Genomic DNA, 27,364 nt, shown 5'->3' on the forward strand with positions numbered 1-27,364 from the left:
TCTTACGTGCACAAGACCGCTGACATATAGCAATGTACTTGCCCTAATACCTCACAGTGGAAAAGGTTACGACTTCCTAACTTCATGCACTAAAACCTGGGTAGTAGTAGTAAAAAGAACTCCCCAAAATCTTACTCCTCGTATTGAAGTCCTCTTTGTTTGCACAACTTTTCAGCATGAAGAGCTAAAAGTTCAAACTAATAGTGAATTTTTAGTGCTGTTTACGGAGTAAAAAAATTAAAAAAACTGAGTTTACATGTAAAACTTAGTAACTGAACTTTTCTAATATTTTTTATTTCAAAAGTTAAAAATATTATTTGAAAACTATTATTAATTTTTCAGAAGAAAAAAGCCAGCAGCAATTTTGTTTTAGAAAATCTCCGAACCCTGGCGTTCAAACAAACCTGCCCTAATACGGCCCATAGCATGTCTCCTCGGAGACATCCGGTAAAATTGATACAGCGGCCCATAATATAGAAGGGATCGAAAGGAATAAAACAACACATGGCTTCCCGAACTGGCAATAGTGACCTACTCCATGGATACCCAAGCTCTTGTCGAGAGCCATGGCATCCAGCTAAAACACCGAGTGTTGACTTGGGACACGAGATGCTTTGCTGACCGGCCGGACGAGACGCTAAAAAGGATAACCAGGTGTTCCAATCCAATGCGACCAGAAGCTAGCTCAGCCGCTGCCGTGCCATCTCACCCTCGAATCCTGAGGCGCTGCCGTTCTTTTCCCATTTCCCACCGGCAGAAGTATACAGGCGCCGGCGACGTGGCCTCCCTGACCACACGCGCCCCGCCGCATGCGGGGACACGTACGCTCCAGCTGCCCAACCCCGAACAAGCCCAATCCCATCTCGGCTTCTTCCCCATCGCCGCGGCTCGATAGATAACGCGGGCAGGGTTAAGTAAACCGACCGGTCCGGTCAAACCGGTGCGGTCCGGTAGCGATTTACTGGACCGGTTTGACCGGAAACCAGTGGAAATCGATCAAATTCAAAATTGCATGTTCAACCGTTTCCGAACGGTTTACCGGTCGGTTTAACCGGTTTACCGGTCGGTTTGACTGGTAACCGGTCAAATTTAATTTTTTGGTTTAAATTCAAATGCCCGCAAAATATACTAAATAAATGTTTGTATAACATATTTTAGTCTAAATGAACCCTCCAACCCTCTTTTGTACTACTTTTACATTATATTTGTATATTTTTGTATGCACGTTTTTTTTTAAACTTCAAATCCCCGCAAACTATACTAAATGAACGAATTTTTGAGAAAATTTGACACCATTGGATTCATCGCACCTTAAAGTATTTTTAGAATTTTTTGGGGAATTTTTTATTTTTTTGAATTTAAATTTAAATTTTGAATTTGGACCGGTTTGATACCGGCCCAAACCGGAACCGGGCCGGACCAGTTTGACCGGTTGGTGAACCGTGAACGCGGGCCGGCCGGCAGTTTTCTCCCGCTCGATCCCTCCCTCATCCTCCTCGCTCGATCATCCGTCCTCATCCCGCTCCTACATCAGTTCTTGCTCCATCGGTTCCTACTACTGTATTGTCGATCATCTTCCCAAGGAGATCTGATAAGCTAGCAGGCAGGCAGCTAGTAGCACCGTACCGGCGCCTTGCTGGTTTGCGATAGGTATACATAATGTCGGGGATCTCGCTGGCGGTGGCGCCGCGGTCGGACCCGAACCATGCGTCGGAGCGGCAGCCGACGGCGATGCTGGGCGGCGTGATGGGCTCGCTCCGCGTGATCGAGCTGCAGCTGGTGGCCTTCATCCTGGTGTTCTGGGCCTCGGGCCTCGTCCCGCTCGTCGACCTCACCTTCCCCGTAGCCACCACGCTCTACCTCCTCGCCATCTCCCGCCTCGCCTTCCCGCCGCTGCACCCCAACAACTCCAAGCAGCTCGGCGCCGCCTCCCAGCACTCCCAGCAGATCTTCCGCGGCAGTTCAGCGTCGCCTCCCAACACACCCAGCAAGAGTAAAAATGGGATCCAACAGATTTTTCATTTGCCTATCTTCTCTATCTGGATAGGCATCCCATGCCCCTCGAGATGCATTTTTGCCTCAGTACATCCCTTCTCTATCTCATCTGGGCCCACCCTCTCTCCGCTCCCGATGCACCGCGCCGGCCCCGCCATGCTCGCCGCCGGCCCCGCCGTGCCCCGCCATGCCCGCCGCCGGCCCCGCCGTGCCCTCTGCCGGACCAAGCTCGCACCCCGACCGCGCGCCGCCGCGCCATGCCGCGCTGCGAGCTCCTCTCCGATGTCTCCCCGAGCTCCAACGTTGGTGGCGGCGGTCGAATCGGCGGTGACGGCGGCTGAATCGGCGGCGGCGGCGACCGAATCGGTGGTGGCAGCGGCCGATTCGAGGCCGCGCAGCTCCTCCCTGGCACGGACCTCCGGCGGGGTTGAGCTCCCATGGCAGGCGGGGTCGAGCTCCCCCTGGCCGGCGGGGTCGAGCTCTCCTCCCTGGCCTGCGGGTCGAGCTCCGCTCCCTGGTCGGCGGGTCAAGCTCCACTCCCCCTGGCCGACGGGGTCGAGCTCCCCCTGGCCGGCGGGGTCGAGCTCCGATCCCCCTCGCCGGCGGGGTCGAGCTCCCCATCGCCAGCGGTGTCGAGCTCCCCATGGCCGGCTGGGTCGAGGTCCGCTCCCATGGCCGGCCACGTACCACGGCGTCGACGAGCACCCCTATTCCCGGTGATCGATGCGCTGCTGTGGGAGGTAGACGCGGAGGTCGATCGAGGAGAACGGCGGCGGGTACGTCAAGCAGAGGCTGAAGAGGAGATTTTGTTGTGCATCTCGCGGCGGCGGGTGGACGGCAGCGTGGCGCGGCGGCGCTGACTGCAGCGGGGACGGGGAGATATTACTAGTCGTCTATTGGATCCCCATCCATGTAAAAGCTAAACAGATAGGTAAATAACTAGCTAAATAGAAATTTAGCTACTGTAATTTGAAGAAACTCTTGGAGATGAAATGCACTAATGAGCATAGGCGAGGAGCGAATGGAAAAGTTGTTGAGCATCGTACAACCCCACGCAACCTTTATGCCATGACTGTTCGCCGTCGCGTCGACTCGGGAACTGCACGTGTAGGCACGCGACGACCATGGTGACTCTTCCTATCTCGGTCGACCTTTCGGCTCTTTTCGTGCGACCTTCGCCGACATCCCCGCCGACTTGCACGGTGGCGGCGCCATGTCCGACTCCGGCGGTGTCGGCGCACGCTTCACCTACCCCTTTGGGTCCGGAGGCGGTGTGTCCCTGGCACCACGTGCCGTCCCCGCCGGCGTGGCGCCCACCCGCGGATGCTGTTGCGCTTGGGGCACCGGCGGGAGCTCCATCAGCAACCCGAGACAGGGAAGCGACGCGATGATCGCGAACTTGTCCGGCCGGTGATCCAGCGGTTCCGCGTCGCCGTAGAACACCACATCCTGCGCGGGGCGGCCCAACAAAATCTGGAATGCCCTAAGTCCAGGTCACCAGCGACAAGTCTGAGTCTGACCCTCAGCGATACCGGCTGACATCCTCAGAGTCGGTATACAGACACGCGGTGCTGGACCGGCGGTGCAGCGGGGCGATGCACTTCCGGAGGTAGTCGTACATCACCATTTCAGCATCGAGCCCCACCTTGGCAAGCCGCAGGATCCTTGCGAAGACGGGATTCAGGGCCTCCTCACTCGGGCTGCTACTCCAGAACTCTTGAACGGGGGTGGCGCATTCATTAGGGAAGTGCAGGCGGCGGCTGTCGTGGCCGTACTCCATGTAGAACCACTTGGCCTTCCTGTCGTCCACCCTGCTCTACTGCTGATGCTCGATGTAGGCGCCGCGGTCGCGAAGAGTGAAACGGACGGAACCCACCTGGTCAGCAGCTGTCCGCGCGGAGGAGTTGCAGGGAGGTGCAGGGCCGAGGGCGGCGGAGTGGCGGCCGGTGCACCGGCGGGGTGGGGCGCGGAGGCGTCGGGGTGGCGGGCGGCGCGCCGACAGGGCGGGGCGGGGAGGCGTCGGGGGAGAGTTGCGAAAGTTGGGCGGATCGGGTCCTCCTATTCCCCCTAGGGGCCTGCTGCTTAGATTGATAGCTCATCTAAAATGAGAGCCTATTTGAGGGTCCTGTTGGAGTTAAAATTTATTGAGGGTCCTGTTGGAGTTAAAATTTATCCTAAACTCAAAAAAATAGAGTAGGAGCAATAGGAGGTGGGCTGGAGATGCTCTAACCGCACCTTAATCAGTGACGGGCCGAGGCCGTATCCGGGACATGAAGGCCAGCCGGAGGAACGAGGCCTGGTGGTTCATTCCCACCCACGCGTAGGCCGAGTGAAAGGCCCAATAAAATGAACTAGATTCTAGGAGGGTCGGATTAGAACGGGCTGGACTGAAATCTTATTCATTTTTGGCTTAGAGAGTTTTAAGGGCTGAATTTATCTAAAAAAAGAGTTTTAAGGGCTGAATACAGAATCTTTAAACAACCCGCGGGCCTTGGTCTATTTCCAGGCCTACTCACGTGCTAACATGGTGGTTTTGGCAGGAAGGAGCGTCTGGACAGGCTCGTCAGCATGGGTCCCGCCAGCGATCGTGGCCCGAATCTTCCTGTGTAGTTTGATCCGTACACTCCCCGATCTTACAACAAAGGGTGATTTGCACCGGAATATATTTTGTGCAAATCATCCTCTCAGTACAGCCGTGCAAACTTTCAATCTGGGGCACTGGATATAGCCCCCAAGGGCAGCTTGTATAGCCTCCATATATTGGTGTCGACATGCCGACACACCTCCCGATCGTGGCCCCCTTGGATCAACATCTTGTGGATCATATTAGAAGTTTGTATGGTTGCACGGAGAAGTTGATTTGCATATGATACGTTTCCGGTTTGCACAACCCCAATTGTTGGTGTCCACACATTGACATGCTGTAACACAAATTTGTCGGATAAAGATATCATATATCACTACAGTATATAATTTGCTACAGTACAATGTAACATGCGTGCCGCACGTGCCGCTATACTAGTAATATATAATGGATTTTTTTTTGAAATGATCGTCAACTTCAAATAGTGGTCCGCGCAATATGGGGGACACGGGGATACAAGATCTTTGTGGATGCCCGAGACCACAAAGTAACTTTTTTTGACATACCTGGTTACTAGCATAGTGCTAGTAGCATCGATCGCACAGTGTTATCTCTATCAAGGCGTGGAACACAGACGCGCGCCGCGACACACATCGATGCTGCTGTATATATATATATACACACACACACGCAGCCGAGCAAAAAACGGCACACCTAATCGCCCAAAATCGAACATCGGCTCGTTCGTTCGGCCGCCCGTTTCCGGAAAACCAATTCTTGTGCGTTTAGCGTATTTGTGAGGCGTGTAACACTCACGCGCACGACGCACCACAAACGTACATACATCGACGTTTTTCTTTTTTAATGGGTACGTACCTATATCGACTTTGCAGCCGAGACGAATAAGTAGTGCTGTAGCCGACGAACTAGGCTGTTCCATGTTTCTTTTGGTGTGTATTGTACGGTGCCTTCGTAGTCGCCCTCATACCTCTACACGTAAGCGAGCTGGAGCTACAGGTCAAAGAAAATATTCTCTTCAATCTTCATGATAAAATAAAAGGACAGGGATAGGGCGCGACGGGTCGTGCGTACCGCCGCGGACCCGCCACATGTCCTCGTTGCGGCTGCCTGTCCGGTCTTCATCCCCGCGCGTTGCCCTTGTCGGCGGCCAAGGCGGCGCACCACCAAACCGACCACCGCCCCTAACCACCTCTAAGATCGTCGGCAATGGAAGACACCTTAAATTTGGGCACCGCAGACCGCCCCGCCCTTGGCCTCCACTGCTGTCACCGCCCTCCCTAATCAGCCGGGCCTTAGCGTGGGCGCAACCACCCGCCTGGTAGACTTATGAAAATATCTTTCATTTCAAGATGATGAAATGATGTCTTGGTTTTCGCAGATTATAACCCATATGTAGTATTAAACCTTAACACGACCAACTTGTTTTTTGCAAGTTCTGCACGGAGCATTTATGTAGTCGATCGTACCATTTCTGTTGCAGCTTAAATTTTTGTCGCCATTGACTTTTTTCATTACGTTAGACTGTTCATCTTATTTAAATTTTTTTAGAAATTATCATATATTTTACTATGATTTTATTTATCATTAAAAAAATTCAACATAACTTATAAATTTAAATATTTGAGAAAATTTTTGAATAAGACGAATGGTCAAACATAATAAAAAAAAGTTAATGACGACAATAATTTAAGAAAGGAGGGAGTAGACTTTAGAGCGCATATGGCCTTGTGTGTGTGTTCCACAAAATCAGTATCCGGCCTGCTGCTTATGTGGGAACATAATAAAAAAGGAGCTGACATGAAAATCCATTGAAGAATGTTTTCAGAAACTCAATCTCGTTATTTAGTGAGATGACTGAATTTTTACAAGACCACAGTCACCTATAGGCCGACTAGAAGACATTAGTTACTGGCTATCAAATGGAGATGCTATTCGGGATACCCATCTCCATGATGGACTTCTCGTCGAAGGGATCGCCGTCGCACGGCCTGAGCAGCGTATACGGCACCACCCCGGGTCCGTACCGGTTCTTCCTTTGTGAGTCCTGGTTCCAGTCATCGATCTGATCCCAGATATCCCTCAACGTCCCTCGAAACGTGTCAAACGCCTTCCTGATTCCCTCCTCTGCAGCCCAAGCCGGCTCTTCGTGCGTTCCCATGTACTCCTCCTCCGGCGAGTGAGACGACAGGAGGTCCAGCACAACCAGGACCATCAAGCTCTGGAACTGGGACGGGAGCGTGTCCAGCAGCACCTTCTCCGGGTTCGTCACGAAGTCGCTCATGCCCTGGCAGCCCGTTTCCCGAGGTATGTTCTGCCGGGCGATGGTCGGGCGGTTCGGGAAGTACCCGGCGAAGGGGTACTGGCCGAAGTTCACCGCCGCGTGGTGGCCAGAGGTGATCCAGATGATGGTTGTCAGGACCTGGACGAGGCTCCTGTGGCTGTTTACCTCCGGCCACCACGGCTCGTCCTTCTTATCCTCGTGGCCTTTCGTGCGGACCTCCGTCCACCAGCCCTGAAGCTCCTCGTCGTTGATGATGTCTGCCGTCGTCGTGTAGTAGTGCTTCACGTAATCTGACACCCACTCCTCGATGGCGTGCCAGATCAGCAGGCCGTCGTTGGCGTACGGGTAGTCCTCGATCGTAAGCTCCAGCTTGCCGTCCTTGCCTTGGACCGCCATGCCCCTCCGAATGAGATCGTTGGGCAGGGCCTCCATGTCGAACCGCCAAAAGTCTTTGTAAACCACTGAGCTGAGCTCCATGCTGTACTTCTTGGGCGAGAAGGTGGTCTCGATGGTTCCGCCCGCGTTGATGAGCCTCCCTCGAGCAAGGGCGTTGATCTCCATGGTGTACCGGAAGTGAGGATGCAGCAGCCGGAAGATTGGGTGCATCTCGCTTAGCTGCCGGTGCGCCGCGATGATGTAGGGCTCAACGCAGCAGTGCGTCCTGAGCCTGATCAAATTAATCAGAAAACGTGAGATTAAGTTAAGTTCCTTCCATGTGATTTCCTCCATGAAACGGTCCAAATTAATAACCTCCCTGTTGATTACGTAATTACCAGTGGTTAATGAGCTGGTGGTAGCCCGTGTCGTGAGCCAGGACATGGGTCTTGGCGAGCTGCCACATCCAGGAATCCGTGACGCTTCCGCCCGGCGTGAAGACGTCGCGCCATGGCAGCTTACCAGTCTTGTACTTGGGCCTCGTCAGCTCGATGGCGATGGGCTTGAGCGTGCCGTCCTTGGTGAGGAAGAAGAGCGTGCGGGAGCCGTACAGCGTCGTGTCCTCCTGCTCGCGCACCTTGTGCACGTAAGGCAGCAGCGCGTCGTGGTAGTCCAGCATGAACAGCTTCTTCTTCTCAACGGCCTGATGGAGCAATTTAATTTTGACACCAAGCAAAAAGGGTTCATTAATTATTTATGTTTTCCAAATCTGTAAGGAATCATAATTGATGGAGTAATTCTCTTCTGTTACCTCGTCAGCTGTCATGACCCCATTTATCAGGTCTTCTATCAGCTCTTTGGTGAGAAGAGATTCCCGTGGGCCATATGTGCTCTCGTCGAGCTGACTTTCAATGGGTAGCTTCTACAGTGTCGAGCAATAACCAAGTTTATGTTTTTCGAAAACATAATCACACAATAGATACTAATTTGAATCTGATGTGATCGAGAAATAAAAGAACGTGCCGTGACTAGTTGGATGTTCATTGGGTTCATCCCTGCAAGGGTTTCCCGTGCAAACTCCTCGTCCCTGAACCAGGCAAGCTTGTCCTCTGCAATCTCAACAGGCACTCGTCGTAATAAATTATTACACAAGCCCGCGAATTTAAATCGGATTGGCAGACGATCATACTCTGACGAATTTCTGGAGTTTCGAAGTCCAAGATCTTGTCTAAGGTATGCTTCATCGCCCCGAATTCGCCCTTGAACAAGTGGCCCAGCTCCTCTTTAAGCACGGAGAAGGTGTAGCCCCTCACAGTGCCCCCTTCCTTTGGCGGCGGCGCGTTCGTGAAACCCTCCTCGAAAAGCGCGTCGATGGCCGCCAGGGAGGGGAAGCTCAAATCCCTTTTGTCCTTGGTCTTCATGAGCTCCAGGAACGCGTGCAGCACTCCCAATGTCGCTTTGGTCTTGAACGCCTGCTCCTTGCTCTCGGAGAAGGCTTCGTCCCGGGGCACGTAAATGTCACTCGCCTCTTTTACCCGTGTCTCCGTGGAATCTGCATTTGCACGAACATAGTATACCTAAGATTGTAAATTAGCCGAGCTTGAGCGAACCTGACACCACAAGGTTCGAGCTAGAGCTGAGCTTGAGATTTGGATGAGCCTGGAGACAGGCTCGAGCTTGGTTCGAGTTTTAGTCAAGCTGAGCTCGAATTGAGCTTTTCCAGAGCCGAGCTCGACTAGCTTGTCAAACTCGAATTTCATTTAGAGAAAATGGTAGTAGTTATTTTTTCACGAAAGAAAGAAAATACTAGCTAGTTATTCATAAAATGTGACAATTGGCGAGAGCCTTAACGCCGGGAGGTCAAAATGCTATAGCTTTTAGTGTGGTACTACCTCTGTTGTTCTTGGGGCGGCCAGTGCGGCAGCGTCGCGGGTAAGGGAACTCTGCACTTCCACCGAGCACCGGCCGCGGGTTCGATGGGTCGCCGAGGTCGTTGTACACGTCGTAGTCGTAGATGCGGTCGGATTTGACGCGCTCGCCGCGGCCATTCCCGCGGATGGCCTCGAGCTCGCTCTTGCGCAGCCTCTGCAGTCCCTTGGGCGTCTCCGACGGCAGGTAAGACTGCACGCCGGCCGATCCAATGGTGAAGCATGCATTAGATCAATTCATGCATCTGCGTATTCGAGTGTATGTACGACGATCGAATTCTTTTCTAGTATTCGAGTATTGACCGACCTTGAGAGGGAAGAAGACGCGCCTGTCGTCGTTGCCATTTTTCTCGTTATCAATGACCCAGGACTCGCAGTCGAGGTAGACGGCGGTCGACTTGTCGCCATCGCGTAAGACCTCGACGTCCTTGATGAACATCTCGTGCTCGTGGTCGTTGTCGATGAGCACGGCGCCGACAGTGAACGAGGACGGCACTCGGCAGGTGGCCTCGAATATGCAGAAATCGTCTTCACTGGAAACGTACTTGGCTTCCACTTGGCCTGTTTTAATCCCCTCGCCCTCCTTTCCTGCAGACAAATTTAATTAACAGAAGAGAGCATCTTGAGTCTCAGCGCCTTGATGCTCACAAGACCTATGAATAATCCACCACAGTGATTATGCAAAAAATTAGATGAAGAAAAAAACATATGCATTCCTTCAAAATTACCTGTCAGTAAAATTACAAGAAATGGCTCAAGCCATTTTTATTATTATTATAAATTATCCAATTCCGCAATTAAGAAAATAATTATCAAAACAAGAGAAGAATAAGTTAATGTAAGGGTGCAAATGGGTAACCGTTAGGTTGACCTCCGAATCTCTTTAGTTCAACCAAATGAACTAGTTTGTCAAAATAGCATCCATTTTGAGAAAACTAGCTAATTTAGTTGAACTAAAGAGGTTCGGCGGTGCACCTAAAGGTTCACCACTTTCACCCTTAATAATTAACTCTACTTCCTCACAGTTGTTAAATTATTGTCATCGTTAGGTCAATAATTCTAGTTCAAATGAAAAAGGTTGTTATCCTATAACAGCAATATTTTAAGAATGGCAAAAGTATTTAAGATGCCAAGAAAGAGCATGTAGTGAAGTGGAGCTTCTCACCTGGATCAACCTCTGTGCTGACGAACTCGATGAAAAGCCAGTGTCTATGCACCAGTTTTCCCAAGAAACGGGAAAAGAGGAAAGGACTTTCAAATACAGTTTTATCTTTCAGGTGCACCTTCACTACGGCCTTCATCTCAACTTCGGTCTCGCGCTCGCGCAGCTCGCGGCGGGGGGCATCGATCGTGAGTACACCGCCATTCCCATCGCCGGGGCTGACTCTGCAGCTTACCTTGGAGACGGTGCGTCGAGTGCTGCTGCGCCTGGGCACCGGCGGCGCCACCCACCGGCCTGAGCCTGACGAGACTCTACCGGTGAGGGAAGAAGAAGGGCGCCCATTGTGGCTTGGAGCAGCTAGAGGTTGCGTTGCTGTCAGCATTGTGAGCTCGCTATACAAACTCTCAGTCTAGGAGGAAGGGTGTGATGGATGATGTCTGCGAAAAACGTGCATTGGGTGTCCAATTTATAGAGCAGACATACATGTCCGTTTCTGTGGACGACGGAACACGGCGCGCGCTTAGTGCATTACTCATGTTGCGCTAATTTCTATGGATCCGCTTGCGCAGGATGACACATATGTGTGCGCTAGCCAGGGTCGCGTGCCACATAAATTAATTTTCAGGTTGTTTGCACCGTCGATCTTCATGTAGTATAGCTGAGCGATTCAATTTGCTTAGATCTGTAGTTTTTTAATACATCTTCTTAGAGCATCTCCAACGGTTCGCTTAAATATAGCTCCGTAAAACTTCCTTTTGAGCGAGTCCTCGTAAGTATGTAGGTTTTTGTTTTCTCTTTCTCCAATAGTCCCTTAAGATAGGTGAAAAATCGGAAGATGAGCTCCTCATTCTACCCCACTTTTAGGTAGAATTGAGGACGATTTAGGGGGTACCATAAAAATAAGGGGTGTTTAAGGGAACCCCTAGAGATGGATTTTTGAGAAAATCCTCAAAATTCAATTTAGAGGTGTACTGTTTGAGATGCTATGTAGTTTTGTCAAAAAAATTTGTAGTTTTGCAAAGTCTACTCTAGTTCTGTAGTACAAGTGATATAATGCTTCCATTGGTAGTTGGGAACGTATCATATGCAAACCTACCTCTCCGTGCAACCGTAAAACTTCTAATCTGGGCCACTAGATGTTGATCCAAGGGGGCGCACGAGGGAGGTGGGAGGGTGGATTTGCAAAAGTGTAATTAGAGGCGAGCGGTTAAGTGCAGAATTACCTAAGCCCCCCGTGCCGTTGGATGTCTATCCTGTGCGCCAGATTGGAAGTTTGCACGGTTGCACGGAAGGTTGATTTGCACCAGATATGTTCTCTAGTTTTGTAGTATGGAGTACAACAGAAGTAGACTCCATGTAAATGGGTTTTTTTTGGAAATCTTGCTTTTGCACATATTTCTCAGCTGGTGGGGATCTCCGATCTTGGGTTCAACTTTTCTTGTTAATCCACTTCACAATATATATATATATATATATATATATATATATATATATATATATATATATATATATATATATATATATATATATATAGGGAATCTACTCATATAATCTACGTGTCCTTTTATTTTTCATTGCCAATACAATGTTCACAATCTAATATTTTTTAACAAAAAAGGGTACTAAGATCTTCAAAAGAAGCTATACTACAACCTATGATTACAATGCTTGCAACACAACTATTTGCTTAAAAACATCGACCACAACAGTAAGGATATTAAGACATTAAAAGCAAATTCTATTTCTAAATCTCCACTCATATGGTCTACAAGAATTTGCATTGCCAGCGCGGCATGCAACCTTTAGTTTATCCTTATCTTCTTTATGCCTACTATGCAACTGAGCCTAGAAATGGAACTAGTTTGACCGTTCGTCTTATTCAAAATATTTTAGAAATTATCATATATTTTGTTATGATTTGTTTCGTTTTTAAAGAAAATTTTAACACAACTTATAATTTTATATATTTGAGTAAATATTTTGAATAGGATGAATAGTCAAACGTAATAAAAAAATCAATAACGGCAAGAATTTGCTCGCGAATGCATCGTCAGTGATTGCTCGCGAATGTATCTTGCATCCTGAGTGATCAATATAGATCTATTTTCATCGCAAAAAAAAGGTCAGTCGCAAAATAAAAAGAAAAATAAAAGAATGTCCGGTGTAGGTAGTTTGTGCTTTCTGATCATTTTTTTTTGTGCGGGGATGCTTTCTGATCAGTTAGTTTCCTTCTTTCAGCAAAAGCTTACTTACGGTTCGCCGCGCGCCGCGCACGTGGATCAGTTAATGGACCAGGGTTGCGTACGTGGATCGATAAGGTCTCTGTGGTTGTGGATGTGGAGCCCCATGGGGATGGGGTGGGCCCGAGAAATAGGGACGCGCGACGTACTACAGTACCTACGAGCGACGAACAAATTTAATTAATCATCATCCACGTGAGTCTCGCTTTGCAGTCCTCCTAATCACAGGTGTGAGATCGATATCTCGATCGATCGAGTCGTGGAACACACTCGATCACGACGTAGGTCTCGTCCCTGGCTATATATGGCTGGCCATGTAGCGAGAGAGCACAAGTTGATCGCTATGGATGCTCTCCACCGGGCCGTCCATGGATTTCACACCTCACTGTCCTGGTGTTTTCTTTCTCGTCCCATCCCGTACGTATGGACATACAGTGGTGGGACTGGGTCCCGGTGCGTGCGCATCCCCAAGATGCGATGGTAGCAGCAGCAGGGAATGAAAAGGCATTGGCGAACAACAATATCGTGTATCCACGTCTCGACTGGTGATCACCTTGATGACGAAGCCATCACTCCATCAGCGTGCTTACGACATTGTGTTCGTAATCGTCAAGAGGACCGGATCGGACGAACGTGAACCTTGCTTGTGATCGATCGTCCATAGATTTCACACGTAACACTAGGTCCAGGCGTGTAGAGCGAGATTGAATCATCAGTAGCCTTTACTCCCTCTCTAGGTCCAGATGTAAATAGACAAGACTCACCACAACAGCAAATAATGGTACTCCCTCCCGTTGACCTGAATTGATATAGACTGCAGCACCAGTACTCTCCCCCCAAAGGAGAACTTAAGTACTCGTTGATCTTATGATACGCATGTAATAAGGCCCCAAAACCCAAAAAATGAGTACCCCTTGAACAGCATACAACAAAGAGGTAAGTGATCAAAATTAATTGGGAAAAATTGTCAGCACAAAGCTTTTTTACATTTTCCCGGGACCAAATACTTCAGGCTGCACAGCCCTGTCGAATCAGAAAAGGCGACTTAAAAAGGCCAGCAACTTAACTATGCCTTTGGATGAATGGAGTTGATGTGTTGAAGGAACTTGGGTGAAGAATACACAATCTTGCAGGTGGCCCTAAGCATTTATCGATAAATCTCATTGTATGTTTATCACTACCGGAAACGGCTTGGATGCCGTGTGCAGTCTTTTTGCCGTATGCAGAAATGCAGGCACACGGTAAAGGCTCTTTTTGCGGTGTGCCTTTGCGGTGTGCCCGTTTTTCAGCACACGGCAAAAGACCTTTTGCCGTGTGCCCGTCATGACGACTCACGGCAAATATGCAAACACACGGCAAATGTTTTCAAAAAAATTTGATTCCACTCACCTAATTTTTTCTAGTGTAAACGTATTGCACATGGTACTTTATGTTAATATCTAAATTTTCTTTTAGTACGAATGCTTTTTCTAATCATTTATTTACATTAAACACATTTGTTAGAATTAAACCAAATTTGAACTGCAACTAATTTAAATAACGTACTAAAATTAATCAACAAATTATATTCATGTTTTTCAGTCCAATCTGACGCCGTATGCATGAGATGGGAGAGAATTTCGAAATTTTTCATCCTGAACCATTACCGGAAACATCTAGCGGAATCATTTATAAATTCTATAAATAACATTTCAACTCTTAATATCACAAAATTTTGAATAATATCATAATTTCATGTGTTGAAGCTATGGTAAAAAATTGAGGAGGTTTCGCACAAATTTAACGTCCGCTCCTTACTAATCTGAACTTATCCGAAGAAGATGCATAGATTCGAGAGGGAATCGTTCTGAGTTTGAGTCAAAAGTGACTGTCGAATTGGGATTTCACTTCCAAACTTTTTGTATATGCAATACCCAACATCTTTTCCTTAATGCCAAAGTTTGGCAATTTTTCAGATCAGTTCGTAAATTTTAAATTTTTTTAGTTAAACAATATAATGTGATACACATTTAAATTGAAGTATCAATTCATCAAATTATCTCGGATGTAAATAAGTTCTATACCAAAATTGTAGAGCTCCACGAGATTTAAGACTTTGTAGTTGTATATTTTTATATTTGACAATGTTTTATACTTCAAAATATCATTATAAGTTCTCTGAATTCAAATTTTAAAATTTTTAAATTTCCAAATGACTTCGGATGTAAATAAGTTGTATATCAACCTTGTAGAGCTGAATGAGATCTAAAACTTTGTAGTTTACCACTTTTTGATCTGAGTTCATTTAGCCATTTAAATTTTAGTTACAAGTGCATAAAGGAAACAAACTCGCCACGTCAGCGATCCGTGTGCCCAAAATACTTGATTCTGATTGGCTCAAGTGGCCTTGACCGGATCCATCTTCTTTTCTCCCTCCCCATCGGTGGATAAGGCACCTGACCTCTCTCTCCCTCCCTCCGTGTCTCTCTCCTGACTCGCACGGGCAAGCTTGTGCTGCGGCGAGCGTGCGCGGGGGCTGCGGCGGCGGCGCGTGCGGGTTGCGGCTGCGGCGACGGCCGCGAGCGCGGGCTGCGGCAACGGCAACGAGCGCGCGGGCTACAGCTGCGACGGCGAGCGCACGGGGGTTGCATCGGCGAGCGGCGAGTGCGGTCTACGGCGACGACGGTGAGCGTGCGGGCTGCAACGGCGCGGCGTACGGCTGGTGCTGCGGCGACGACGAGCGCGCGGGCTGCGGCGAGCGCGCGGGCTATGGCTGTGACGGCGAGCGCACGGGGGCTGCGGCGGCGAGCGCGGGCTACGGCGACGACGGCGAGCGCACAAGCTATGGCTGCGACGGCGAGCGCACGGGGCTGCAGCGGCGAGCACGGGCTACGGCGACGACGGCGACGACGGCGAGCGCGCGGGCTGCGGTCGCGGCTGCGGCGGCGAGCGCGGGCTGCGGCGGCGCGGCATACGGCTGTTGCTGCGGCGAGCCCGGGCAGCGGCGGCGGCGAGCATGGGCGGCTTCAGCGCGGCGTCGGGCTGCGGTGGCGAGCATGGCGGCAGCTGCCGCTGTTTTTTTTTTGAAAAATCTTTGCCGAGTGTCGCTTTTGGCACTCGGCAAAGTGTTTGCCGAGTGCCCGACAAACGACACACCGTGTGTTACACACGGCAAACACTTTGCCGTGTGCCTTTGGCACACGACAAACAGGCCGTCTCCCGTAGTGTATTCACCTTGCAAACAATACAGCTGGCGGATATTGCCTGAAGCTGAAACAAATGAAAAGAAATCATTAAGAGTCGAAGCATTCCATTCCAAGTTCAATTCAACAAGCACCTGCAATTTCACTGTGAAAAACAACAAGAACTGGTACCAGACCAAGTTTTTCACTAGTACAAATTGTTTGATTGACTTACAGCTTCTGAAACTCGCTACAAGATACAACCAACTTAACAAAATAGTCAATGGGCGTCAAGGCATACAAAATTTTAATGCAACCAGGAACAAAGAATGAACAATTGAGCCTCCAACCATGTCAAGGACAGCAGACAGCATATATTTGGGCCCATGTTGTACAAACTATTAATTGAGACGTTTGAATGCCAATAAAAAGGGTCCAGTATATCTTTGGGTCATAACTTGGGGCGGTACAATTATTTCTAACAATCAAATAAACTTCAGAGGATGTAGAAATGTTCTAGCGCGGAATCATAACAAGCCTCTGTCTCTTCTTTCATTTTCTCATTTTCGTTTCTGTGTTCTTTCACTAATGGTTTTTTTTTCCTGGTTCTTGGTTGCACAAGTGAGTTTCATCTTTAGCCAAACACAACTTGTTTGGGACAAAGGATTTGATGTTGTTGTTCTTGTAGAATCAAAACTGGAACCAACCAAACATTTAGAGATGAGTTACATACTAAACTAACAAAAGTAAAACAGAAAAATTATGACTCAACCAGATGCTAAATGCCTACGTCAAACTAGTCGGGAGCAAATAAGTAAAACTAGTTGGACTTCCAACCAAACCATTCAGAGATGAGTTACATGGATAACCAACAAAAATTAAAACAGCAAGATGCTGACTCAACCAGATGTAAGTGCCTAAGTGAAACTTAGGAAACAAATCGTAAAACTAGTTTGGTAACATAAAAACCATGCAAGCACTAATATATCATCTGTAAATTAATAAGTTACCATATAACCAGTCCTTGAATTGAGCATGAAGCGCACACGCCAATTCTTTTTTCCGGTTATCATCAAGCTCCAGCTCACGAATATTCTTTTGAATATCTTTCAGAGAAGCATGCTGAAAATATATACAATAAGGAAGAAAAGCTTTAGAAAGGATGGCGACAAACTTCCTTTGTGATAAGCCACAAGAATGGATATAACCACTCATACGATTGGTACTCCCTGCGTTTAGAAATTGTCATTCTACTCCGGGCATGGGAATTAAGGAGAGGTGAAAAAGGTGGGATGTACAGATTAAAATTTAAATGCTAGAATGACACTTGTTTCTGATGAAAAAAAGGAGGGAGTATATTTTAGCCGCATTGTTGTACCAGATTAAAATCCTACTACATTTTTTTCTCGAACACCAAAAAAAAACGAGGGAGTATATTTTTTTCTAAAAAAAAATCCTACTACATAACTTCCAGCTTTCCAGCTCCAACCATACTTACCTTAGAGCACCATCACAGTTTTACTTTTATCGATATAGTTAAATATAACAAACAACTTATGAATGTTTTAAAGTTGAATCCTCTAGCACATAAACTAATAAGATGTCAGAGAACCCAACCTTCCGACTATAAACCCTTACTGACAGAAGAAATGCAAGAAAGCTATACATATAACTTTGTTTCTGTCTCATTGTGTACCTTTTTCCTCTGGGATGCCCAATGAACTTGAGGCAATGTAAATGGGTTGTTTATGGTAGGCCCTTGAGAATCAAACCAACTAGGAATCTACAGAAAAAAAAATAATCCACACTGTTATTATTTCTGTACATAAAAAATAGTGCAGCAATTCATAATCACTGGGATATTGTGTTCTAAATAATCAATACATAGTTGGTGAGAAGTAAGGGAAGTAGTAAAGTATTGTTAATTCACTAATTAAATAATAACCCGGAAGTACAGAAAAGAACTTGGTTCATACTGAGTACAGTCATGGTATGGGCACACTGAAGACTAAGAAAATGAACTATAAGGTTAATGCATATGCATCACATTAACAGATCACCAGATAAAATAAAAAAACATGTCCATTATACAAGGCTAAATATTTTGTAACTTATGGAATGTTTATCATTGTAAAAAAAACCATCTCAGAACATAAGATTTAGCTCACATACCAAAAAGTTTGTGAATAAGTCAGGGTCCAGACATGTAGCAGATTCAGCTTGGACATCAGAAACCCCAGCGCGATGAGATAATGAATCATGTGGATCAACAACTCCCAACACAAAAGGTTGATCCCACTTATTGACACTAGGATCCACACCAACTTGTGCCAAGTGCTCCCCAAGTTGTGGATAATATGTATTAAATGGAGCAACCTGTTATAAATAGAGTATAAATTACTCACGGTATTGAAATTAAATGTCACAGAACAGTCCAAATAATACCGATCAAGTGCACTAATTAACCATTTAACTTAATCCTCCGCTACTGCACTTCACCAGTACACTCAGACTGCCTGCTTTAACCAGGATCGATTGCACAGGAACTCTCGCCAAAAGACGAGCACAGGTGATTACAAGCAACAAAAGTTTTCAAACTTAACTTACAACCAGGGTTAAACAAAAGTCTCCAAATTAATTTACAATAAAATTTTACAAGCCAGGGTTACAATTCGAATACAGAGTTCAAATGCAGCAGAAATACAAACAGGTTTGAAACAAGCTTCAAAATACAATACGATAAATAACGTCGATGACCAAAAGACGAACTTCACATCTCGCCCACTGATGTGAGGCTCACCTGCCTTCACTTCACGGAGAAGACGGAACCCACTCGACCGTCCAACCTGGAGGAAGAGGCTGACCACTCCAGGATGCACTAATTTCCTCAAAGTTCTCCGGAATACAACCTGCTCAGAAGGGTTACAACCAAACCCTGAGTATTCTAATACTCAGCAAGGCTTACCCATCTATGGTATACTTAGCCCATTACCTAGACATGCACAGCTCTTTGGCTCTGGGTTATTTTGCTGAAAAGCTACTAATGCTGGATCCTTACCTTCAATATTTTAGCTCCAATTGTGTTGATAGCTAGAAACTAGGTTTGCCTAATTCTCTAGGGCACACATGGTTAATCATATTATCTTTTCAAGAATAACAACAAAAGTCCAACTTTTCTCTTTCTGTCCTTTCAATCCTTACTACGATGTGACGCATTGACTAAGGCTCTCGTATCCGCGAGTCACGGCGAATCGATCCGATTTAACCTTGCAAGGTGGACCTAACCAACACGGCACGTATATGCCCCGTCGGGCTATACACACCAACCCTTCACATATGCACACCGAATAGGCGAACTGCCCTGCGACCCGGGACTGCTAGCCCCACCGATACCAACGAAGGGTCAGCCATGAGTTTCTGTACTAGCTCCACTGGTGAAGACAGTATCAAGTCCGCCTACCAGTGCACATATGGTACTGAACTTACCGGTTTCGACTACCTCCTACTTCCGGCATGCGGTTAGTACTGTTCAATCCTCAGTCAAAGGGCCAACAACGGAACGGTCCTCAATCGACGCAGGCGGAGACTCAACTTTCCTTAGTCAAAATCATATCCAACTTTACCTCCGCCCGGTCTCCAATTTCCCTTCTCATTGCATTATTTCTCATAACACTGCCTGAAGAACAACCCTATATCTCGCGGGTGACAGGAAATCACCCATCTTTTACCGGTTTACTTAAGCATAGCGGTGCTAATGATAACTACACTAGTAAGGACATTGGGTATTCAAGATTATGCATCTATGGTTCCAATCAATTCCTCAACGTAAATGCACAATACTTTAATATAACATGGAGTAATTAAAATAAGGGATATGCTCCGGGGCTTGCCTTGCAGGTCAGCGGGGTTAGCGATTTCTTCGGGAGCGTGTTCGACTGCGTCCTCCTGCTGTGCTCCTGCTTGTGGCTCCTGGACCGACTCAGCAACCAGCTCGTAAACCGCTTCGTTCGTGACGTCTACACGTATGAAAAGATGCCATGCAGGAGTTACAACGGTGCAAGGCACTCAGGAGGTAATGCAATGTGAGTAAAAGAAGATATGACTGGCAATCATTTAACGAACAACCATGAAAACTAGCGATAAAGGAAACGACTTGGTGCTGCTTGGCAGGTTTAATTTCCGACTGAGCTTAGCCTGAAGTGTTTCCTTTCAACAACACTACTAGACTTGCATTAAGAAGGCTAGGTGCACCACAACAAAAAGAAGCAATAAGGCATTGCTTAGACACGGTGAAAATAAAGAAAGACTAAAGCTAGGAACTAGCTAAACACAAAAACTTAACAAACCACAACGATCTAGCAGCACAACTTTTCTATCATGAAACACTACTGATAAGGAGTGCATAAATAAATTATCAACATTTATTGATATATAAAAGTATTTACTTTAACTCAAGAAAAGGAAATCAAACAACAATAGATCCACAACATGTACACAGGCTATGCACCTGAAACTTTTCTAGTAGACTACACATCCAAAGAGTAATCTACTGAATAAATTTCATAATTTTTAGAGCAACAGAACAACCGGTATTAAATAAACTAGATTAAACACAAAACACAATTTAACCAAGGGCAAAAGTGACATTTTTCCTGCATGAGTATTTTTCTTCTGAAGATCTCAATTTTAGAAACCTAACAAAATTTATTTTGCATTTTTCTCATTTTTCTTTATTTTTCTACAAAATCTTGAAGTTTCCAGCCAAAAGATAATAAAGAAAATCTATCCTTAACCCCCCCTCTCACTGACCCGCGGGGCCCACCCGGCAGTGGGACAGAGAGAGGAGAGGGGGCTCCCCTGCTTCGCTGCCCCGGCCGCGCACGCCGGCGGCGCGCCGGGCGCGCGCGAGCGCGGTGGCCGCGGCGGGTCGGCCGGCCAGGAGGGCCGCGCGGCGGCGCGCGCAGTGAGGTCCGCGCGCTCGCAGCCGCGCAGGGGCAGCGCGATGGCGGGTCCCGGCGGTGGCGGTCGGGCGGCGGCGGCATGCGGCGGCGCGCGCGGTGGCGCTGCAATCCAGGCGGCCGGGGAGCTAGGTGGCGGAGGAGCGGGGCGGCGCGACGGTCAGTGGGGGCGGGCGGGTCCGGGGCACGCGGCAGCGCGGCGCAGGGGCGCTCGACGGCGGCCCGCGGCGGCGCCATGGCAAGAGCGGGGCGGCGCACGGCGTTCCAGCTCGGCCGTGGCCGGCCGGCGGCGGAGGAGGGGTACACCGCGGCCAGGGTGCCCAGGCGACCCTAGGGCTCGCGGCGGCACTCCGCGAGGGCGCACAGAGCGGCCCCGCGGCGTGCGCGCGGCGGAGGCGGCGCGACCACGGCGGCGCGACGGCGCTGCAGTGGCGGTGGTGGGGCTTTCGCGCGGGGAAGAGGACTGGGAAGTAGAGGTGGTTACAGGGGAGCTCACCGAGGCTCGATTCGGGCAGAGGAAGGCCGGCGGTGGGGGCTCGGCAAAGAGGACGGAGCTCAGCAGGGATGGCAATGGCGGACGACGGCGACGGCTCGATTTCGGTCGGGAAACGGCTCGAACGGGCACGGAATGGGGCAAAGGAGGTGAAGGGCGAGGTTGTGCAGCTTGGGGCGCAGCGAATCGAGGCACGGCGGCGAGGATGGCCGGTGTGGACGCCGACGGGGCACTGAGCTCGAGCTCGGCTTGGTGTGAGTGCGAGGAAGGAAAGGGGAGGGCGAAAACGAGCACGACTCCGTGCGGATGAGGATGGGTGTGTGAGCACGAGGGGCGAGGTTCGTCAGCGCGACGCGTGGACACGGACGTCGAAGAGCGGCGACGGCTCCGGCGGCGTGTCGAGCGACGAGCAGAGGAGGATATGTAGCAATGGCATTTCTGTAAATAGCTCAAAGTTTCAAATTCCAGTTGGTAAATTTAATTTTTTTTCCCTTGTTCTTGAACTCAAATGAAAAACTTTTGAATACGAAAGTTGTTCAAAATTTTGAGATCTTCAACTTTTGTTTCTGGCACTTTTTCATTTGAGCAATGGTTTGAAAGATAAAATTTAAACTTGGGTGCATTTGCAAATGTCCTATTCAAAACAAAATTAAAGATTTTCTTTAAATTTCGTGATGAAACTTGAATTTTGGCCAAAATGAAAGTTGCAGAGGAAGAAAAGTTCTACAACATTGATGTTGGGCAAAAATTGATTTAGAGCTCGAATTAGGGAGAAAAACAAGATCAAACGTACCTTAATCGAAGTTACTTTGCGAACTCAATTAGCGCTAAAGACGATGATTAGCCACGATTAGCGATTAAGCACAATGTTAGCACCGAAATTAACACCGGGGTGTTACATTAAAGTACATTTATTGACACATTCCAGGACCAGGAGGTTTTAAACTCAATGTGATAAAAATAAATAAATCAAATTATCCCCTCCAACAGTTCAATGGATATTATTATAGTTCACAGCCCAAAGTACTAGGTACCTTCATTAACGAATGGTTTCCCCTGATTATATGCAGGGATTGTTTTGAAAGATAAGCAGTGCGTATGCATCAACTTTTACAGTAATAAAATCTGATAAAAGTTTTGGCGCACATTATATTTCCATGCTGCTTGTGTATTTCTTCCACGTGTCCATAATTACTTTATAACAAGCTGGAATATTATACATATCCCCAATGGCAGGAAAAAAAAAGGAACTCACTTGTAATTTATGGTTGTCCCCCACAATAAGTGGTTGGTGATTAACTCCCAAGTAGAAAACACATTCACGACAATTGGCAATAGAAATTCGTTTTGAAGCCGCGATAATTTGCACTCGTTCGCAATGCTCAACTTTTACCACCTGATAGAATGAAACATCTTTTCACTTAAATGATAAAGGTGACAGATACATTTCTGCATGTGGAGCACAAAGGATATAATATGCAGTTGAATAAGATAGCAGTTTGAAACATCTTTTCACTTAATGATAAAGGTGACAGATACATTTCTGCATGTTGAGCACAAAGGATATAGGTATATGCAGTTGAATAAGAAAGCAGTTTTATACTCATGAAGACATCTCAGTGTCATATGCTATATTCAATTTTGATTTTATTGTATAATATGAATAAATCTTATAGAAAAAGTATGCAATGAAATAAGAAAGTGATTATCTACTGATAAAGGAATTTCATTGTTGTGTGATACATTTAATTTGGTTTTGATATATAACAAAGACAGCTCCTGTAGAAAAAGTATGCAGTGGAATAAGAAAGCAGTACTCATAAAGGAATTTTAGTGTCACATGCTACAATCAATTTTATTTTGAGTATATAATTTGGAATTGTATGAAGTACATACCTTACCAATAGCACCAAGAACAACAGTAGTGTCAGAACATCCATAGACAGTAGCAAACTTTAGAGGGGCAAAAATGTAGATAACAGAATCATGGCAGTTCAAAACCTATAAAATGCACTCTGTCATTTCAACGTTGAACCTTTACCACTGGTACTTGATATTACAGTATAGAGATATACTCCCTCCGTTCTTAAATTTCTGTCGTTTAGGACAACACTTTTAGCTCATTTTTGAACTAAAATTGTTGTCCTAGACGACAGAAATTAAAAAACGGAGGGAGTAATGGATAGAGAACAGCTATCTTGAGTCTTCTTTTATATCCTCTGTGACAAGAATAAAAATTCATGCATACCTTTATTGAATTCCCCTTCATATCAGATGCCTGTTTGACAACAGAAGTTTTGGAGAAACCCTCTACAAATGTAGTACTTCGGTAGCACCCAGGATTATTCAGCAAAGAAGTTCCAATCGGCGCACTGCTCTGAATTCTTGTATTCGTGACAGCATCTGCCATCGTTACATCAGGGTCAGATACAGACTGTTGGCTGTTTTCCTTTGCTGTGCATTCCAATGATGAAGCTATATGCTGCAAAATCCATTCATGGACCACAGCAGCAGATACAGGAGCAGCGGGCATGTCTGGATCAGAATTTGCGAAAAAACTGGCTGCTTGACTTAAAGAAATTCCTTCAGGTAACTGTAGTAAAAACCCAAGGTGCTCAAATGTTTCCATTGTCAATACCTGCATTCAAAAGCACATTTCATCATCTTAGGATAGCAGGTGAGTTTGCAGTAAGAATATGCCATAGCAAAGAATGATTTTTTTTAAAAAAATCCAACAGCGAATTATTAAAAAATACAAATGAAGACTCTTGTGTTCAGCAATCCTAGAAAATCATGGATAAAGCATGTCAATATCTTTGTCCAGTAATTTGAATACTTTAGACAACATAAACTAGCTATACTCGAAGAATTTTCTTTAATAATTTGTCAACGAAATTCATTTCACATAGTAGATTACAAACAAGTCTATTGCAATGCTTACAGAGTCAGCCCTGTGAGTTCGCCATATATTCAAAAGGCCACTCGAATACCCTGGCCTAACCATCTGTTTCTTTATCACTAATTGCTTATTCTTGTTATTCCTTTAATCTGTTTATAATTTTAAACTATACATAGCAATGACAATGATCATAATTACTCCAAGAAGTATAGCCTTTTTTAGCTCAACAAGATCACCTAGGATGACTTTGTATTAAGAAGAGAGTAGGTGCCCAAATTCAAGGCAAAGATGACTTGAGCCAAGGTGGAGGGGGTGACACTCCCATCTCCCACCACCTAAGCTAGGCTCCGTACGTAGCACAGATATATGGATCAAAGTTCGTAATTAAATCCTTTAGGGAGACACTTTACCCAACATTTGGATGGTGCAAAATGTGTATAAAAAAGAAGAAGGATCTTCTAGCATTTAAACTCAGGATCCTCCATTACATAATACATAACTCGCTGACAGTTTGAAAAAGAGCTACAGAATCATGAGTTATCTGACACAAACACAACACTCTCTTCAAAGGTGATGAGCACCTTGAGGTTTAACATTAGCAACCTAGTAACCATCTCTTCAGCCAGTTTGACTTAATTGATGTCATTATAACAAGGAAACTATACAGTTTACCCAAAAAGGTAATAAATACTGACATATTAATAGATAAAGGTAAAAAAAGAACTAACCATAGATTCGTCGCTCTCTCCGATCCATCAACAGAATCTGCCAAAACAGTTAAGATATTTGCCATATGCTTTTGTAGATATGATAACTGATGTGCTTCTTCATCTGCTTGAGATGGCATAAACCGGCGACTATTACTGCACACAAGCTGCAAAATGACATAAAGAGCAAATATAAGATTAAGAAAAACTAAAAAGTGTCTGACAAGCCACGTTTTTGTGAAGTAGCCACGCTCAGCAGGAGTGTGGCGTCGGGGTCGCCACATTGAAGCTGGTATGGCGTCTACCATATCCACCGCGGCGTCAATTAGGCGCGATTTGGTGTCGGATGGATGCCGAAAAAACTATGGCGGCTTGAGGCGGATGCTGTAGCAGCGGAAGGGCAGGAAGTAAGGCGGGAGTTTCAGGTGCAGGAGGCGGGAAATCAACCCGATTCCATTCGATTGGGCGGGAAACATATGCATACGAGAGGTGGTCACATGATTAGCGAGAGGGAGGGAGGGAAATCGACCCGAATCCTTTTGATGGGGCGGGAAACAGGTCGCATGACTAGCAAGAGGGAGGGAGGGAGGGAGGGAGCAGCAGCAGCAGCCGACCAGATGGCCGTCAGCGGACCTGAAGCCGTTGGTGTAGCCATGTAGCGATCATGACAAGCAGCACAGTACAACAATCCATGCTTTCATAGATTGCACTTCACTAAAGAGAGTGGCATCAAGAATGCTTGAACAACTAGAAACGCTTCACATTTGTAGGCAGAGACAGTAGATATCAAGTTCATGTCTCAGGCCCATAGACTGCGGTGTGAGGATTGTTGAGTACTCTATCCTGCTTCCTGCTTGTGATTAGTGAATTGTCAACCGTGCGGTGTGATCGTGCGCTTGGTCTTTGGATTGCAGGTACACGGGCGTCGAGCGTCGACGGAGAGCTGCCGTGGAGGTGCTGTGGCTGATGGACCGTGCGGTGGACGGCGGTGAAGGGCAGCCGGGACCGGAGCTCGGACCGGGTGGCAGTTGTGGCGTCCACTCCTAGATCGAGGGCGCAAGCGGCGATGGAAGGCGGGTTTCTTGGTTTGCACCACAAAACCAAGGAGGCGGACGGCGGTTGAAGATGCCAAGTCGTGGAGGCACGGGCGTCGGTCTCGGGACTGACGGAGGTGACGGGCATCTATGGCGTCTAGGGCCTCGCTGCGGGCGAGGAGGTGACGGGCGTCGGGTGGCATCTAGGGCCGTCAGAAAGCCGAGGCGAGAACGGTGTCTAGGGCCACGGCGTGGAGGCGGGAATCTTCCCGTGCGTGAGGTTTTGGCGGTTTTCTCAAAACCGGCCACCTACCCGGGTTTCGCGGACCCTCCAAAACCGCGGACTGGATCTTCATCAAGACGGCGGCATCGTGGAGAAGACTTTGTTCTGAAGAAAGAACCTCGGCCGTCGGATGAGATCGTGTATAGGGGGTGCTGCATGCCAACCGGTCTGACCGGTCCCTGGCATCGGTCTGACCGGTCTAACCAACCGGTCTGACCGGTCCAGCGTACCGGTCTGACCGGTCCCGCGGGTATAAATACCCCTTCACTTGTGTTAGGTTAATTGCGGCTTTTGTATTTCGTCCGTGAATTTTTCTGTTCTCCAGGCTGCCGCCCCTGTGTCTCCCTCCCTCTGTTCCTCTATTTAGAGTAGATTTTGTCCATGGATTGTTGAGACCTTATGTGGGATTTGATTGGGAAAGGAGGCCCTATCCTTCTCGTGCCCTCTGGGCTTTTGAATCGATTCAATCCCCTCGTTCTTGTGCCCGTTTGTGATGGATTTTGGTTTCGTTTTTGATGCACACGATTGCGACGGTTCCATGAGTTCTTTGCTGTGATTCCTGTGCTTCTAGCTCTGTCCTAAACCCTCTGGAATCACTAGCTCGTTCGAATTCGATTTATTGAGTTCTAGAGAAAACCCCACTCCTTTTGATTTCATCTCGAAATTCTCGTGCTATGGATATCTTTAGGGTGAGATCTCTTGGGGATACGTTCTTGGGGTAGAAACGAAGCCTTCCTCCAAGTTTCATCGATTCTCGTGGTCGTTTGGTCGAGATTCATCGTTTGAATCCAAGTTTTCGGGGGGTTTTCTGGGTGCCACCGGTCAGACCGGTAGGCGAGACCGGTCAGACCGGTCTGCTCGCTTTCGGACAGACTCGACCGGTCAGACCGGTCCAGCGCACCGGTCAGACCGGTCCAGGCAGATCAGTTCTGTAGCTTTCCCGATTCGCTTCCGATTTGCTTCATGTTTTCGCTCGCTCGTTCGAGGTCTTTTGTGTTGGTTTAACTTTTCCATAGCTATTCCAAACTCTGGTCAGAACGCTTGAGGGCTTGGGTGATTTTTGGGATATAGACCGATGGTTCGAATTTCGAAGAAATTTTGATCGGCTCCCATTCACCCCCCTCTGGTCGCCGGCTTCGGTCCCTCACGGTGGTTTCATTTAGACTTTTTAATTTCCCACAGAAAGTTTCATTTAGACTTTTTAATTTTCCAAAAAAATATGGAATGAATCACCCAGTCTGTC

At 47.2% G+C, this 27,364-nt stretch overlaps 2 protein-coding genes and 1 pseudogene across 2 annotated transcripts; 1 reads left to right on the plus strand and 2 right to left on the minus strand.

Annotated features, from left to right (window-relative positions):
• The first annotated feature begins 1,451 nt into the window (after positions 1-1,451).
• LOC120640727 (translation initiation factor IF-2-like) lies at positions 1,452-3,043 on the plus strand. The gene has a single exon (XM_039916643.1). It carries the CDS (start codon positions 1,660-1,662, stop codon positions 2,713-2,715), a length of 1,056 nt encoding a protein of 351 aa, XP_039772577.1. The 5' UTR covers positions 1,452-1,659; the 3' UTR covers positions 2,716-3,043.
• Positions 3,044-6,334: 3,291 nt separating this feature from the next.
• On the minus strand, positions 6,335-10,790 carry LOC120640728 (lipoxygenase 2.1, chloroplastic-like). Its single transcript, XM_039916644.1, has 8 exons — positions 10,350-10,790; positions 9,492-9,772; positions 9,149-9,377; positions 8,446-8,808; positions 8,280-8,365; positions 8,068-8,178; positions 7,655-7,959; positions 6,335-7,548 (listed from the first exon to the last, which is right to left on the minus strand). Exons 1-8 carry the CDS (start codon positions 10,726-10,728, stop codon positions 6,516-6,518), a joined length of 2,787 nt encoding a protein of 928 aa, XP_039772578.1. The 5' UTR covers positions 10,729-10,790; the 3' UTR covers positions 6,335-6,515.
• Positions 10,791-15,700: 4,910 nt separating this feature from the next.
• Positions 15,701-25,350, minus strand: LOC120640729 (annotated as a pseudogene).
• Between the last annotated feature and the right edge of the window lie 2,014 nt (positions 25,351-27,364).

This window comes from Panicum virgatum, chromosome 7K (genome assembly GCF_016808335.1).
Source record: "Panicum virgatum strain AP13 chromosome 7K, P.virgatum_v5, whole genome shotgun sequence".
In the NCBI taxonomy this organism is placed as follows: Eukaryota; Viridiplantae; Streptophyta; class Magnoliopsida; order Poales; family Poaceae; genus Panicum; species Panicum virgatum.

Bases quoted from the DNA above. Each gene is read 5' to 3' on its own strand.
- LOC120640727 (XM_039916643.1), top strand. From the start codon at position 1,660: ATGTCGGGGATCTCGCTGGCGGTGGCGCCGCGGTCGGACCCGAACCAT.
- LOC120640728 (XM_039916644.1), bottom strand. From the start codon at position 10,728: ATGCTGACAGCAACGCAACCTCTAGCTGCTCCAAGCCACAATGGGCGC. The intron at 9,773-10,349 runs GTGAGAAGCTCC...ATTTGTCTGCAG, and splicing joins CAGCACAGAGGTTGATCCAG to GAAAGGAGGGCGAGGGGATT. The intron at 8,366-8,445 runs GTATGATCGTCT...TTGAGATTGCAG, and splicing joins AACTCCAGAAATTCGTCAGA to AGGACAAGCTTGCCTGGTTC.